Source organism: Somniosus microcephalus, chromosome 2 (genome assembly GCF_052327205.1).
Source record: "Somniosus microcephalus isolate GS21.2 chromosome 2, FLI_Smic_1.0, whole genome shotgun sequence".
Lineage (NCBI taxonomy): Eukaryota > Metazoa > Chordata > Chondrichthyes > Squaliformes > Somniosidae > Somniosus > Somniosus microcephalus.
In genome coordinates, this window is record NC_140988.1 from 242,959,142 (window position 1) to 242,974,064 (window position 14,923).

Consider the following 14,923-nt stretch of genomic DNA (forward strand, 5'->3'; position numbering starts at 1 on the left):
CCCCTTATGGAACTCCCACTGCCCCACTGCCTAAAAGCTCTGAAGAGGTGCCTAGGGTTTTTTTCCTACTACGCTCAGTGAGCCCCCTACTATGCAGACAAAGCCCGTCCGCTGATCAAGTCCACCTCTTTTCCCGTGACGGCAGAGGCCCGCTTAGCCTTCCACCATATCAAGGAAGACATTGCCAAAGCCACCATGCACGCAGTGGACGAATCCATCCCCTTCCAGGTGGAAAGCGATGCGTCCGACTTCGCTCTGGCTGCCACCCTTAATCAGGCGGGGAGACCTGTGGCATTCTTCTCACGAACCCTCCAGCGCCCGGAGACCAGACACTCCGCGGTCGAGAAGGAGGCCCAGGCTATCGTGGAGGCTGTGCGTCATTGGAGGCACTACCTGGCCGGAGAACGATTTACCCTGCTCACTGACCAGCGTTCAGTTGCTTTTATGTTCAACAACAAGCAGAGGGGCAAAATCAAAAATGACAAGATCTTGAGGTGGAGAATCGAACTTTCCACCTACAATTACGAGATCTTGTACCGGCCTGGGAAGCTCAATGAACCCCCAGATGCCCTATCGCGTGGCACCTGCGCCAGCGCGCAGATCGATAGGCTGAGGGCCCTCCACAATGACCTCTGCCACCCGGGGGTCACCAGGTTCTTCCACTTCATCAAGGCCCGCAACCTGCCTTACTCCATCGAGGAGGTCAGGACCATGACCAAGAACTGCCAAGTCTGCGCTGAGTGCAAACCGCACTTTTATAGACCAGACAGAGCCCACCTGATAAAAGCCACTCGCCCTTTCGAACGCCTGAGCGTCGATTTCAAAGGGCCTCTCCCCTCCTCCGACCGCAATGTGTACTTCCTCAACATCATTGACGAGTACTCCCGGTTCCCGTTCGCTATCCCCTGCCCGGACATGACCAGTGCCACGGTCATTAAAGCTCTGAACAGCCTCTTCACCCTGTTCGGTTTCCCCAGCTATATCCATAGCGACCGGGGCTCATCGTTTATGAGCGACGAACTCCGCCAGTACCTGCTCGCTAGGGGTATAGCCACAAGCAGGACCACCAGTTACAACCCCTGGGGGAACGGACAGGTGGAAAGAGAGAATGCAACAGTTTGGAAGGCCGCCCTACTAGCCTTAAAGTCTAGGGGCCTTCCGACCTCCCGCTGGCAGGAGGTGCTCCCCGATGCGCTCCACTCGATTCGGGCACTGCCACCAATGCCACCCCTCACGAGAAAATGTTTGTCTTCCCAAGGAAGTCCACATCGGGGACATCATTACCGCCATGGCTGACGTCCCCAGGGCCGGTACTACTGAGAAGACACGTGAGGGCCAATAAAATGGACCCCCTGGTCGAGAGGGTCGACCTCCTCCACGCCAACCCCCAGTACGCTTACATTGCGTACCCGGACGGGCGGGAGGACACAGTCTCCATACGAGACCTCGCACCCTCGGGGACCGCTGTAACCCACTACGACACAGTCTCCATACGAGACCTCGCACCCTCGGGGACCGCTGTAACCCACTACCCATTACCACCCCCCCCCCCCCACGACCCGATATCCAACCCCAGCAGCCGGCTCGCCTTGGACCGTCACCCACGAGGACTACACTCCAGGGCCCCAGCCTACACGGGACGCGACGCCGGAAGCTCCACCACCCCTGCCGTCGCCACGTCGATCACAGCGGCAGACAAGACCTCCGGAGAGACTCCAATACATGAACTTTTAAATACACTTCACCCCGCCGGACTCATTTTTAAACAAGGGGTGAATGTGGTAAACCACTGTTATACCTGTCTGTGTCTGTATGTGTATTCCACTAGGTCCAGGTCTGGACATGCCTCGGCTGACTCCTCCCACTGTTCCAGGTATATAAGTGACTACCTCCCAGTCCCTTAGTATTCTGGACGGGTCGACCACTCGAGACAAGACCTTCATTCTTTAGCTAATAAAAGCCTGATTGTTACTCGCTCAACCTCAGTCTTTTGAGTAATTGATGGCGCATCACTGCTCATAATCCTCTATTCTTGCACTGTTTCCAACTACCGATTTGAAAGCATGAACTACAAGAATGATTGAGAGGCACCTCTAGGTCTACAGGTATCTTTCTTTTTAATAATATTTATGATTTTGAGGCACCCTCCCCTTTTAATGGGTAATTACATCTTTGAGGAATGAATTAGCATTTCTACAAAGAAAGAACTTCCATTTATATAGCGCCTTTCACAACCCCAGGATGTCCCAAAGCACTTTACAGCTAAAGAAATATTTTTGAACTGCAGTCACTGTTGTAAGCTAGAAAACGCGGCAGCCAATTTGCACACAGCAATCTCCCACGAGCAGCAATGTGATAATGACCAGATTATCTATTTTACTGATGTTGGTTGAGGGATAACGATTGGCCAGAACACCAGAAGAACACTCCTGTTCTTTGAAATAGTGCCATGGGACCTTTTACGCCCACCTGAGAGGGCAGATGAGGTCTTGGTTTAACATCGCCTCCGAAAGATTGTACCTCCGATAGTTCAGCACTCCCTCAATACTGCACTGGAGTGTCAAGAGTGTCAGCCTGGATTTTGTGCTCAAGTCTCTGGAATGGGGCTTGAACCCACGACCTTCTGACTCAGAGGCAAGGCTGCTACCACTGAGCCACAGCTGACAGAACATTTAAATTTAAAAAAAGCAGTTTACTTCATAAATACTATGACAGAAGAAATGTTCTTTCATTTTATATAGTATATTTCTCTGTTGTACATTGCATAAATAATTTCACGAAAGTAAAAAGCATATTTTCAGAGTTATAAAGGCCTTTCAGTACTCAAAGGACTCATAGTGCAGGCTTCGTGAAGAAAAACTGCAAGGTCACTTTTGGTCACTGATGCATACTATAAGAAAAATAGAATAACATTTTGCAAAGCTGATTTATAAAATAGGTTTGCGGAGTTACAAACAATATAGCTTGTTTAGTGGTGGAAAGGTAGAGCTGGGTGTCATCAGCGTACATTTTTAAAAATTCGTTCCTGGGATGTGGGTGTCACCGGCAAGGCCAGCATTTATTGCCCATACCTAATTGCCCTTGAGAGGGTGGTGGTGAGCCACCTTGAACCGCTGCAGTCCGTGTGGTGAAGGTACTCCCACAGTGCTGTTAGGTAGGGAGCTCCAGGATTTTGACCCAGCGACGATGAAGGATCTGTGATATACTTCTAATTCAGGATGGTGTGTGACTTGGAGGGGAACTTGGAGGTGGTGGTGTTCCCATGCGCCTGCTGCCCTTCTCCTTCTAGGTGGAAGAGGTCGCGGGTTTGGGAGGTGCTGCCGAAGAAGCCTTGACGAGCTGCAGCAATGCATCTTGTAGATGGTACACACTGCAGCCACGGTACGTCGGTGGTGGAGGGAGTGAATGTTTAAGGTGGTGAATGGGGTGCCAATCAAGCGGGCTGCTTTGTCCTGGATGGTGTCGAGCTTCATGAGTGGTGTTGGAGCTGTACTCATCCAGGCAAGTGGAGAGCATTCCATCACACTCTTTACTTGTGCCTTGTAGATGGTGGAACGGCTTTGGGGAGTCAGGAGGTGAGACACTCGCTGCAGGATACCTAGCCTCTGACCTGCTCTTGTTGCCACAGTATTTATGTGGCTGGTCCAGTTAAGTTTCTGGTCAATGGTGACCCTCCAGGATGTTGATGGTGGGGGATTCGGCGATGGTAATGCCATTGAATGTCATTGGGCGGTGGTTAGACTCTCGCTTGTTGGAGATAGTCATTGCCTGGCACTTCTGTGGTGCAGATGTCACCTGCCACTTATCAGCCCAAGCCTGAACATCGTCCAGGTCTTGTTGCATGCGGGCATGGACTGCTTCATTATCTGAGGAGTTGTGAATGGCGCTGAACACTGTGCAGTCATCAGCGAACATCCCCGTTTCTGACCTTATGTTGGAGGGAAGGTCATTGATGACACAGCTGAAGATGGTTGGGCCTAGGACACTGCCCTGAGGAACTCCTGCAGCGATGTCCTGGGGCTGTGATGATTGACCTTCAACCACCACAACTAGCTTCTTTTGTGCTAGGTATGACTCCAGCCAGTAGATAGCTTTCCCCCCGATTCCCATTGACTTCAGTTTTACTAGGGCTCCTTGATGCCACACTCGGTCAAATGCTGCCATGATGACAAGGGCAGTCACTCTCACCTCACCTCTGGAATTCAGCTCCTTTGTCCATGTTTGGACCAAGGCTGTAATGAGGTTGGGAGCCGAGTGGTCTAGGTGGAACCCAAACTGGGCATCAGTGAGCAGGTTATTGGTGAGTAAGTGCCGCTTGGTAGCACTGTCGATGGCACCTTCCATCACTTTGCTGATGATTGAGAGTAGACTGATGGGGTGGTAATTGGCCGGATTGGATTTGTCCTGCTTTTTGTGGACAGGACATACCTGGGCAGTTTTCCACATTGTCGGATAGATGCCAGTGTTGTAGCTGTACTGGAACAGCTTAGCTAGAGGCGTGGCTAGTTCTGGAGCACAAGTCTTCAGCACTATAGCCGGGATGCTGTCGGGGCCCATAGCCTTTGCTGTATCCAATGCGCTCAGCCGTTTCTTCATATAACGTGGAGTGAATCGAATTGGTTAAAGACTGGCTTATGTGAAGGTGGGGACCTCAGGAGGTGGCCGATATGGATCATCCACTCGGCACTTCTGGCTGAAGATGGTTGCAAATGCTTCAGCTTTGTCATTTGCACTCTCGTGCTGGGCTCCACAGTTATTGAGGATGGGGATATTCATGGAACCTCCTCCTCCCGTTAGTTGTTTAATGATCCACCACCATTCACGACTGGATGTGGCAGGACTGCAGAGCTTTGATCTGATCTGTTGATTATGGGATCGCTTAGCCCTGTCTATAGCATGCAGCTTCCATTTTTTAGCATGCATGTGTTGCAGCTTCCCCAGATTGGCACCTCATTTTTAGGTACCCCTGGTGCTGCTCCTTGCAGGCTCTTCTACACTCCTTGTTGAACCAGGGTGCTCCCCTAGCTTGATAGTAATGGTAGAGTGAGGGATATGCCGGGTTATGAGTTTACAGATTGTGGTGGAATGCAGTCCTGTTGCTGTTGATGGCCCACAGCGCCTCATGGATGCCCAATTTTGAGCTGCTAGATCTATCCCATTTAGCACGGTGGTAATGCCACACTTCACGATGGAGGATGTTCTCAGTGTGAAGACGGGACTTAATTTCCACAATGTCACTGCTACCAATACTCTCATGGACAGATGCATCTGCAACAGGTAGATTGGTGAGGACGAGGTCTGGACTAATAATCCGGAGAACAGGGCCCCGATTTTCGGGCAGTTGTCGGGCGGCTTTTCATGCGGCCGTGGTCCGAAAATCGCGGAAAAAGCGTGTCGGGACCCCCCCCGCCTGATTCCCCGCCCCGTCCGACTTTCGGACCGCCGTTTCCACGCGCCCCACTTCAGTCCCGCCCACCGCTGGCGGGACTGCTCGTCGGAGCACTAATCACCAATGATCACCTTGTTAAGGACGATTTTCCCGTGCCGTTGCGACTTTGGGGCTTTCCCCACCTGAAACCCGCCTGCGGGGAACCCTGCCGATGAGAGCTGGCGTGAAAACAGCTGGCTTGCTTGCTTGCAGCAGCAGGTCGCTGAGGGCTGAAGATATTTAAAGAGGCAGCATTTGCAGGCTGCAGGACCTTGTTGATCAAGGCTTGGGGGAACTATTTGAAGCCTTAGGAGCAGTTGCAGAAAGCTGGAGCCTCACACACTTCTTCAGTGTGAGCTCCTGGGAAGCCCCTCTCACCACCCTAACTCAGGACCTCCTCAACGAGGCATCTGCTAGAAGCATGGGAGGCCTTTGGCACCTTCCCTTCCTGGCATTAGAGGATCTCCAACAGCAGAGGTGGCAGCAGCAGAACCAGGAACAGCAGGATGATTACCAGCAGCACCAGGCTGCTGCTCACTCACCTGAAGCTGCACAAGCCAGAAGGGGCCAGTGCTTGGAAGTGACTTGAGAGCACCTTGCTGCGCTTTAGGGGGCCAGTGGGACCCGTTTCTGCACTGGCAGTCCTACTCAGAAGGACTTCCATGAAGATCTGGTTTCTCTGTTCAACAGATGGCCAACGCTCCTCAAGAGATGTCATTCTCTTATGAGCACGCACCATGTTTTCCGTATACTGACGAGTTATCTCCTCCATGGAGGTTGCCAACCTTTCCATGGTGATGCGTTCATGCACCAATGAGTCCACAAAGGCTCTGCTCATGGCCACTATGGACTCCTCCATTCGCTACACACTCGCAGCGACCCTCGAGACAAAACCTGCCAGAGACTCCTGCATCTGTGCATGGTGATCCATCACCTCTTCTCTTGCGGGTGGACCCAGAGGCAGAGGGTTGACATGCAGCACAGCTGAGCTGAGCTGGCAGAGTCCTGCACCCTCCGACGAGGACTCTCCACTGCTGTCCCTGTCTCCAGAATCTGCTGAGGCTCACTTGTGAGCTGTGAAACACCAGGTGACAACACTACTCTATGTCCTGAATGTCCCCCTGAGGTGTGAGTGTCTGCGCTGGTGCTGGGTGCGCTTACTTCTGCTGACGCTGCGCCCTCAGAGGTTGGAGCTTCCTCTGAGGAGTCTGGCTGCACAGCCTCTTCCTCCTCCACAGTGAGGACGGGGGCTCTGGATGGTACTGTGGGGGAGTAAAGGAAGGAGTTAGAGATGTAATGCCAAGGTTCTTCTGGTGACTCACAGCGAGTTGGCATCTGCTGACACCTGCATCCATGCAGCATTGGTCTCAGTGGGAGGCCTCTTCCTCCCTGACCTAGGGACGAGGACCTCCCTGTGGGCCCTAACCCCATCCAATAATGCCTGCAGTGAAGCCTCGTCAAATTTGGAGGCAGCTCGGGGTCTGGCACTGGCCACAGCTGCTGCAGGCTCCTCTGCCATCCTGTATGGTTCTTTGGGAAGCCTTCAGAGGATGCAATGCTTGCTATGGACCTTGAAAGCACCACGAATGATGACATCATACTGTGAGGATTTCTGACTCGAATTGGACAATTAGCAAGGCTTCCCACATGCTGGGAATTAATTTGCCACTTGAGGGAAAATTGCGTGGAGCTGGCTGACACTTTTTTATGTGTGTCAGAAACCCCACATTCGGGGAAATCCGACCATTTCCCACACAAGCCGAAAATCGGGGCCCATGAGATCAAATCCCACCATGGTAGTTTGAGAATTTAAATTAAGTTTAAGAAATAAAATCCGGAAATAAAAGGCTTGTAACATGAAGCTGTAGAATTGTTTTAAAAACTCAATCCCATGCCAATGTTGTTAACTGTCCTCTGAAGTGAGCTAGCAAGCTACTCGATTGTATCAAATCTAGGCAACTGGGGATGGGCAACATATGCCAGCCTTGCCAATGATGCCCACATTTCCCACACTGAATAAAAAAAAACTCTGCTATGGTATTTGCAGGATGCATGCCATTTCAAGGCATGAAAAAGACCCTACAAAGTTCACAACCTATCTTACTGTATGTAGTCAACAATTTGCTGGGTTTTATCTACATGTGTATAGAATACTACAGATTTAAAATGTAGGACAATTACACAAAGGAGGGACAATAAACAACACAAACTTTAATACTTATTTATATACAGGCTTGTGCTAAGAAAGACATAAATACATTCTGTTGTACAATTCTTTATGCTGAGTGCATACTGTAGATTACCTACCTTGACATTACTTGAGTGTAAGGGAGTTGTAGTACACAAAGGAGTCATTGAATAGCTCAACTTTATAACAATGTGAATTGTAAGGAAACTAAGTAAGTACTTGATTTTCATATAAAATTTTGACTGCTGACTATTGAAGGGAAAAATTCAGAGTAATGCAACATCTCTCTTCATAGCATCATCAACTCATGTGGCCCAGTTGCTATGTGCACTGACAAGCATGGTACTGTGTCAGCTTCAATCGCTGCTCTGTGCTTAACTAGCTGATGTCACTCCGACTGCCGGTATGGGGTACAGTTAATCTCAGCACTCTTTAGCTAAGAAGGGGATGAACTCAACATGGGCTCTCACTCTTGATCACTATCCAGTGATCCTGCTGGAAAGTGCATGTGTGTGGAAACTGGGCATGGGCAGGATAGGATTTGTTTATGATCTCCCCACTGATTGAGTGTCCTGCCAACACTAACTGCCTCGGCTCCCATATGAATCAAAGTCACATGGATGGATAACATTATTTAAAGTTCAAAAGCAAGTGGAGAATTTAATGACAGATGGAGAATTTACTGACAGATGGAGAATTTTGTAATGAGTATCTTTTGAAATATTTACTTTCTGCAACTGTTAAAGTTTGAGCTAATCAGATTTTTTACACATGCTGGTACTGGATAACAGCCATTTCAAATCTCATCGAATCCTAGAATAGTACAGCACAGAGGAGGCCGATCGAGCCGCCGCCGGCTCTTTCGAAGAGCAATCCAGTTACTCCCACACCCCTGCTCTTTCCCCATAGCCCTGCAATTTTTTCTCCTTCAAGTATTTCTCCAATTCGCTTTTGAAGGCTACTGTTGAATCTGTATCCACTACCCTATCAGGTAATGCATTCCAAATCCTAACCACTCATTTCGTAAAAAAGCTTTTCCACATTTCTCCTCTCGTTCTTTTGCCAATCATCTTAAACCTGTGCCCTCTCGTTATCGACCCTTCAGCCATTGGAAGCAGTTTTTCTTTACTTACTCTATCTAAATACTTCATGATTTGAAACACCTCTATCAAATCTCCTCTTAGCCTTCTCTGCTCCAACGAGAACAACCCCAGCTTCTCTAGTCTATCCATGTAACTATAATTCCCTCATCTGGAACCATTCTAGTAAATCTTTTCTGTACCTTCTCCAAAGCCTTCACGTCCCTCCTAAAGGGAGGCGCCCAGAATTGAACACAATACTACAGCAGGGGCCATACTAGTGTATTATAAAGGTTCAGCATAACTTCCTGGCTTTTGTACTCTATGGGCTCGATTTTCCAAACTCCGAGGAGGTGGGTGTGGTGGGAAAATCCGAGGCAGGAAGGGGATTAATGCCAATTAACTGTCAGGCAGTCAGTAGTGGTGCTACCAAGCCACTCTTGGTGATGGACATTGAAGTCCCCCACTCAGAGTACATTCTGTGCCCTTGCTACTCTCAGTGCTTCTTCCAAGTGTGGTTCAACATGGAGGAGTACTGATTCATCAGCTGAGGGAGGGCGGTAGGTGGTGATCAGCAGGAGGTTGCCTTGCCCTACTAGCTTGACCTGAAGCCATGAGACTTCATGGGGTCCGGAGTCAATGTTGAGGACACTCCCTCCTGACTGTATACCAGTGAGCCGCCAGCTCTGTTGGTGATGGAGGGGTCTGGGGCATTGGCTGAAAGGTATGATTTTGTGAGTATGACTATACCAGTCTGTTGCTTGACTAGTCTGTGGGACAGCTCTCCCAATTTTGGCACAAGTCCCCACCGCAGATGTTAGTGAGGAGGACTTTGCGGGGTGCGCCACTGTTGTGCTCAAAGCCGGTGCCGATACCACGTGGTCCATCCGGTTTTATTCTTATTATTGTTGTAGCAGTTTGGTACAACTGATTGGCTTGTTAGACCATTTCAGTTGTCAGTTAAGAGTCAGCCACATTGCTGTGGGTCTGGAGTCATATATAGGCCAGACCAAGTAAGATTTCCTTCTCTAAAGGACATTAGTGAACCTGATGGGTTTATTATGACAATCCGATAGTTTTATGGTCACCATTACTGATACTAGCTTTTTATTCCAGAATTATTTAATTTACTGAAATTAAATTCCCCAGCTGCTGTGGTGGGATTTTGAACCAACGTCTCTGGATTATAAGTCCAGTAATATAACCACTATGCTACTGTTCCCTTCAAATGATGGATTGATTATTTTGACTTAACCATTAGTAGATCTCCCAGGTGTTGTGCGTAGTAACTGAGCAAAAACTGCTAGAAGCCAAAGAAAAACATTCCAGCAGTTTAACTGGACTAAATAGCACTGATGCATATTGGATAATTGAAGTAGCCTGCACATGCTCAGACTGTGCAATCTGAATTTCACAGTGTCTGAGCCTTGGGCAAAAATATGAACTCTAGCTTTTAGGAGAGGCAGATATCTTCTGGTAAAAAGATAATACAATGGATAATTTAATAATTCTGTTGTTAAATATGTGATTTTTTTTTATGTTGTTGTGAACCTTTGGATGCTATAAATTTTCAGTCACTGAGGAATATGATGGCTGAAAATTTATCCACAGTCCATTTTGAGTTATTTATGGGGCAAAATAATGTACTACCACCTAGTACTGTAATGAGATAGATTGTCATTCCAGGTAGATGTTGTCATTTAACACTGGTGTTTCCACTAGGTTGCTATCTAGTGGCATTACAGATAAGTGTCAAGAATTTAACATTGGAATTTATAGTAATCTGGGATGTAATGCTTAAGTTATCCACCAGATGGAGACAAATATTAAGGGATCATATTTACCAGTATTAAGGTAATGTCCTGGGACACCACTTATTAAGGTAGTGGCATTGCATTCTGGGTATGACTCAGAGGTTGATCCTCCATCTTTGTGAACGCACAGTAAGAATTGTGTATGCAGCTGGCAGCCTGTAAAAGCTATGTTCTCTGCTACATATGTATAATTAAACAGTTAAGTTTTGGTTCCTGAAGTCTGGCTTATCTCAGTTTCTGACCTTACCACTCGGATATCACATTTGGCGACGAGGCTGAATAGATCTCATCTTGAAGAAGGGAAAAGAAAAGAAAAGCACTGAATCAAGGAATCATGGCTGCTATGGTAGGACAGCTCTCTGCTTTTGATGTTCAGATGCAGACCTGGAACGAGTACTGTGAGTTGCTACTGCATTTCTTTGAAGCAAATTATATAATTGATATTGGAAAAAGGAGAGCTATTTTGCTCACTTCCGTGGGAAGTCAGACGTATAATTTAATGAGGAACTTATGTAGTCCTGAAAAGCCTGGAGACATTACATTTGCTAACTTAGTGGACTTGCTAAAGGAACATTTCAATCCCAGACCGAGTGAGATTGTACAGCGTTTCAAATTTAATTCATGGAACAGGAAACCGGGAGAGACTGTATTGGATTATGTAGCGGTGTTGAGAAAACTGGCACACGATTGCAATTACGGGAACAGTTTGAAAGACATGCTGAGAGATAGGCTTGTTTGAACATAAGAACATAAGAAATAGGAGCAGGAGTAGGCCATACGGCCTCTCGGGCCTGCTCCGCCATTCAATAGGATCATGGCTGATCTGAATCTAGACTCACGTCCACTTCCCTGCCCTCTCCCCGTAACCCCTAATTCCCTTATCTGCTAGGAAAATGTCTATCTCCATTTTAAATTTATTTAATGTTGCAGCTTCCACAGCTCTCTGGGGTAGCAAATTCCATAGATTTACTACCCTCTGAGTGAAGAAGTTTCTCCTCATCTCAGTTTTGAAAGGGCAGCCCCTTATTCTAAGATTATGCCCCCTAGTTCTAGTCTCACCCATCAGTGGAAACATCCTCTCTGCATCCACCCGATCAAGCCCCCTCACAATCTTATATGTTTCGATAAGATCGCCTCTCATTCTTCTGAACTCCAATGAGTAGAGTCCCAACCTACTCAACCTTTCCTCATATGTCAACCCCCTCATCTCTGGAATCAACTGAGTGAACCTTCTCTGAACCACCTCGAGAGCAAGTATATCCTTTCTTAAATATGGAAACCAAAACTGCACGCAATATTCCAGGTGTGGCCTCACCAATACCCTGTATAACTGAAGCAAGACTTCCCTGTTTTTATACTCCATCCCCCTTGCAATAATTGCCAAGATTCCATTGGCCTTCCTGATCACCTGCTGCACCTGCATACTAACTTTTTGTGTTTCATGCACCAGGACACCCAGATCCCTTTGTAATGTAGCACTTTGCAGTTAGCTCCATTTAGATAATAACTTGCTCTTTGATTTTTTTCTGCTAAAGTGCATAACCTCAGACTTTCCAACATTATATTGCATCTACCAAATTTCTGCCCACTCACTTAGCCTGTCTATGTCCTTTTGCAGGTTTTTTATGTCCTCCTCACTCACTGCTTTCCCTCCCATCTTTGTATCGTCGGCAAACTTGGATATGTTGCACTCGGTCCCTTCCTCCAAATCATTAACATAGATTGTAAAGAGTTGGGGTCCCAGCACTGACCCCTGCGGAACACTACTAGTTACTGATTGCCAGCCCAAGAACGAAACATTTATCCCAACTCTTTGTTTTCTGTTAGATAGCCAATCTTCCACCCATGCCAGTATATTACCCCCAATCCCGTGATTTTTTTATCTTGATCAGTAATCTTTTGTGTGGAACCTTGTCAAATGCCTTTTGGAAGTCCAAATACACTACATCCACTGGTTCCCCTTTATCCACCCTGTATGTTACATCCTCAAAGAATTCAAGCAAATTTGTCAAACATGACTTCCCCTTTGTAAAACCATGCTGACTCTGTCCTATTAAATTATGTTTATCCAAATGCTCTGTTACTGTTTCTTTAATAATGGACTCCAACATTTTGCCAACCAGAGATGTTAGGCTAACTGCTCTATAGTTTCCAGCTTTTTGTCTACTTCCCTTCTTAACTAAGGGTGTTACATTAGCAGTTTTCCAATCTGCTGGCACCTTTCCTGAGTCCAGGGAGTTCTGGAAAATGATCACCAATGCATCCACAATCCCTACCGCCACTTCTCTCAAGACCCTAGGATGTAGGCCATCAGGTCCGGGGGATTTATCCGCCTTAAGTCCCATTATTTTACTGAGTACCATCTCCTTAGTGATTTTGATCGTGTTTAGCTACTCCCCCCCCCCCCCCCCCCCCGCCCCATTGCCCCCTGTTTGTCCAGTGCTGGGATATTTTTAGTGTCCTCTACTGTAAAGACTGATACAAAATATTTGTTCAGCATCTTTGCCATCTCCATGTTCCCCACCACTAGTTTCCCGGTCCCATCCTCTAAGGGACCAACGTTCACTTTAGCCACACTTTTTCTTTTTATATAACTGTAGAAACTCTTGCTATCTGTTTTTCTATTTTTTGCTTGTTTACTTTCATAATCTATCTTCCCTTTCTTAATTAATCTTTTACTTATTGTTTGCTGGCTTTTAAATGCTTCCTAATCTTCTATACTCCCATTAGATTTGGCTAATTTATATGCCCTTGTTTTCAGTCGAATACTATCCTTTATTACTTTACTAAGCCATGGATGGCTGTCTTTTCTTTTACTCCCCTTTTTCCTCAGTGAAATATATTTATCTTGAAAGATGTGAAATATCTCCTTGAATGTAGACCACTGCTCTTGTACCGTCTTACACTTTAATCTGATTTCCGAGTCCACTTTAGTCAATTCTACTCTCATACCTTCATAGTCTCCTTTATTTAAGCTTAGTATGCTGGTTTGAGATCCAACTCTCTCACCCTCAAACTGAATTTGGAATTCAACCATATTATGGTCACTCATTCCAAGGGGATCCTTTACTAGGACATTTTTTATTAATCCTGTGTCATTACACAGGACCAGATCTAAGATTGCCTGCCCCCTGGTTGGTTCAGTTACATACTGCTCAAGGAACCCGTCCCTAATACACTCTATGAACTCTTCCTTAATGCTGCCATGCCCAATTTGATTAGTCCAGTCAATATGAAAGTTAAAATCCCCCATGATTATAGCTGTTCCCTTATTATAAGCCCCAACTATTTCCTGATTTATACTCCGACCAACAGAGTTGCAACTGTTAGGAGGCCTATAGACTACGCCCACTAGTGACTTTTTCCCCTTATTATTCCTTATCTCCACCCAAACTGTTTCACTATCCTGATCCTTTGACCCAATATCATTTCTGACTATTGCAGTGATTCCATCCTTGATGAAAATAGCAACCCCACCTCCCTTTCCTTCCTGTCTGTCCTTCCTAATTGTCAAATACCCTTGTATGTTTAGTTCCCAGTCATGATTATCTTGCAGCCATGTTTCTGTAATGGCCACCAGATCATACCCATGTGCAGTTATTTGTACCATCAACTCGTCTATTTTGTTACGAATGCTGCGTGCATTCAGATAAAGAACTTTCAAATATGTTATCTGACAATTTATTCCTGCTTTTACCCTTTTTACTACTTTACCTTTTTCATTATACATTCTGTCCCTTCCTGACATGCTCTGGTTTTTAATTCCCCCACTGCTGCCTTGCTCTATTGCCTTCTCCGCTGTCATTTTTATTTTTCGCTCTCTTAAAACCTCCCCCCCACTAATTAGTTTAAATTAGGATAATGGATGCTCGAATGCAGAGGAGATTATTGTCCGAGACTGGGCTTACGTATGAAAAAGCGTTGGAACTTGCTCAAGCCATAGAGACAACTAACCGTGATGTAAAAGAATTATAAGGTTCAGACTGGGCTACGACAAAGCAAGTTGGAGGTCCGGTTGTGCACAAGTTAAATATGAGTCAGTAAAACCACAACGTGAGCATGTAAAGGCATGTTATAGATGCAATGGAGATCACCTGGCGAGGGAATGCAGGTTTCTGGAGGAAAAGTGCCACAAGTGTGGGAAAAAAGGACATATAAAACGTGCATGCCGAGCAAAAGCTACCCTGGAGGTGTACAGACCTAAAGGGGGAGAAAAGCAAAACCTAGTAAGAGACGTGAGAAAACAGGGAGCACATCACATCAGCGGAGAAGCTGGGAAAGAAGACGACATGTTCATGTTGCATAGTATGGTAGAGGACATTCCAAAAGTGGATCCTATCACTTTGCAACTGATAGTAAATGACTCTAAGGTGAACTTTGAGGTGGATACCGGATGTGGTGTTACCATAATGAA

General features: G+C 46.6%; 1 protein-coding gene across 5 annotated transcripts in view; it reads left to right on the forward strand.

Annotated features, from left to right (window-relative positions):
* Positions 1 to 14,923, forward strand: part of tusc3 (tumor suppressor candidate 3) — a 921,641-nt gene that overhangs the window by 153,721 nt on the left and 752,997 nt on the right. Inside the window, exon 1 of one of the 5 annotated variants that reach the window (XM_085970537.1) lies at positions 10,657 to 10,907. The exons of the other annotated variants lie outside the window; for them this stretch is intronic. Within the exon in view, the coding sequence (XP_085826663.1) occupies positions 10,878 to 10,907 (30 nt within the window). The 5' untranslated portion in view covers positions 10,657 to 10,877. Of the gene's footprint in view, positions 1 to 10,656; positions 10,908 to 14,923 lie in introns of those variants that run through there. 5 annotated transcript variants of the gene reach the window in all.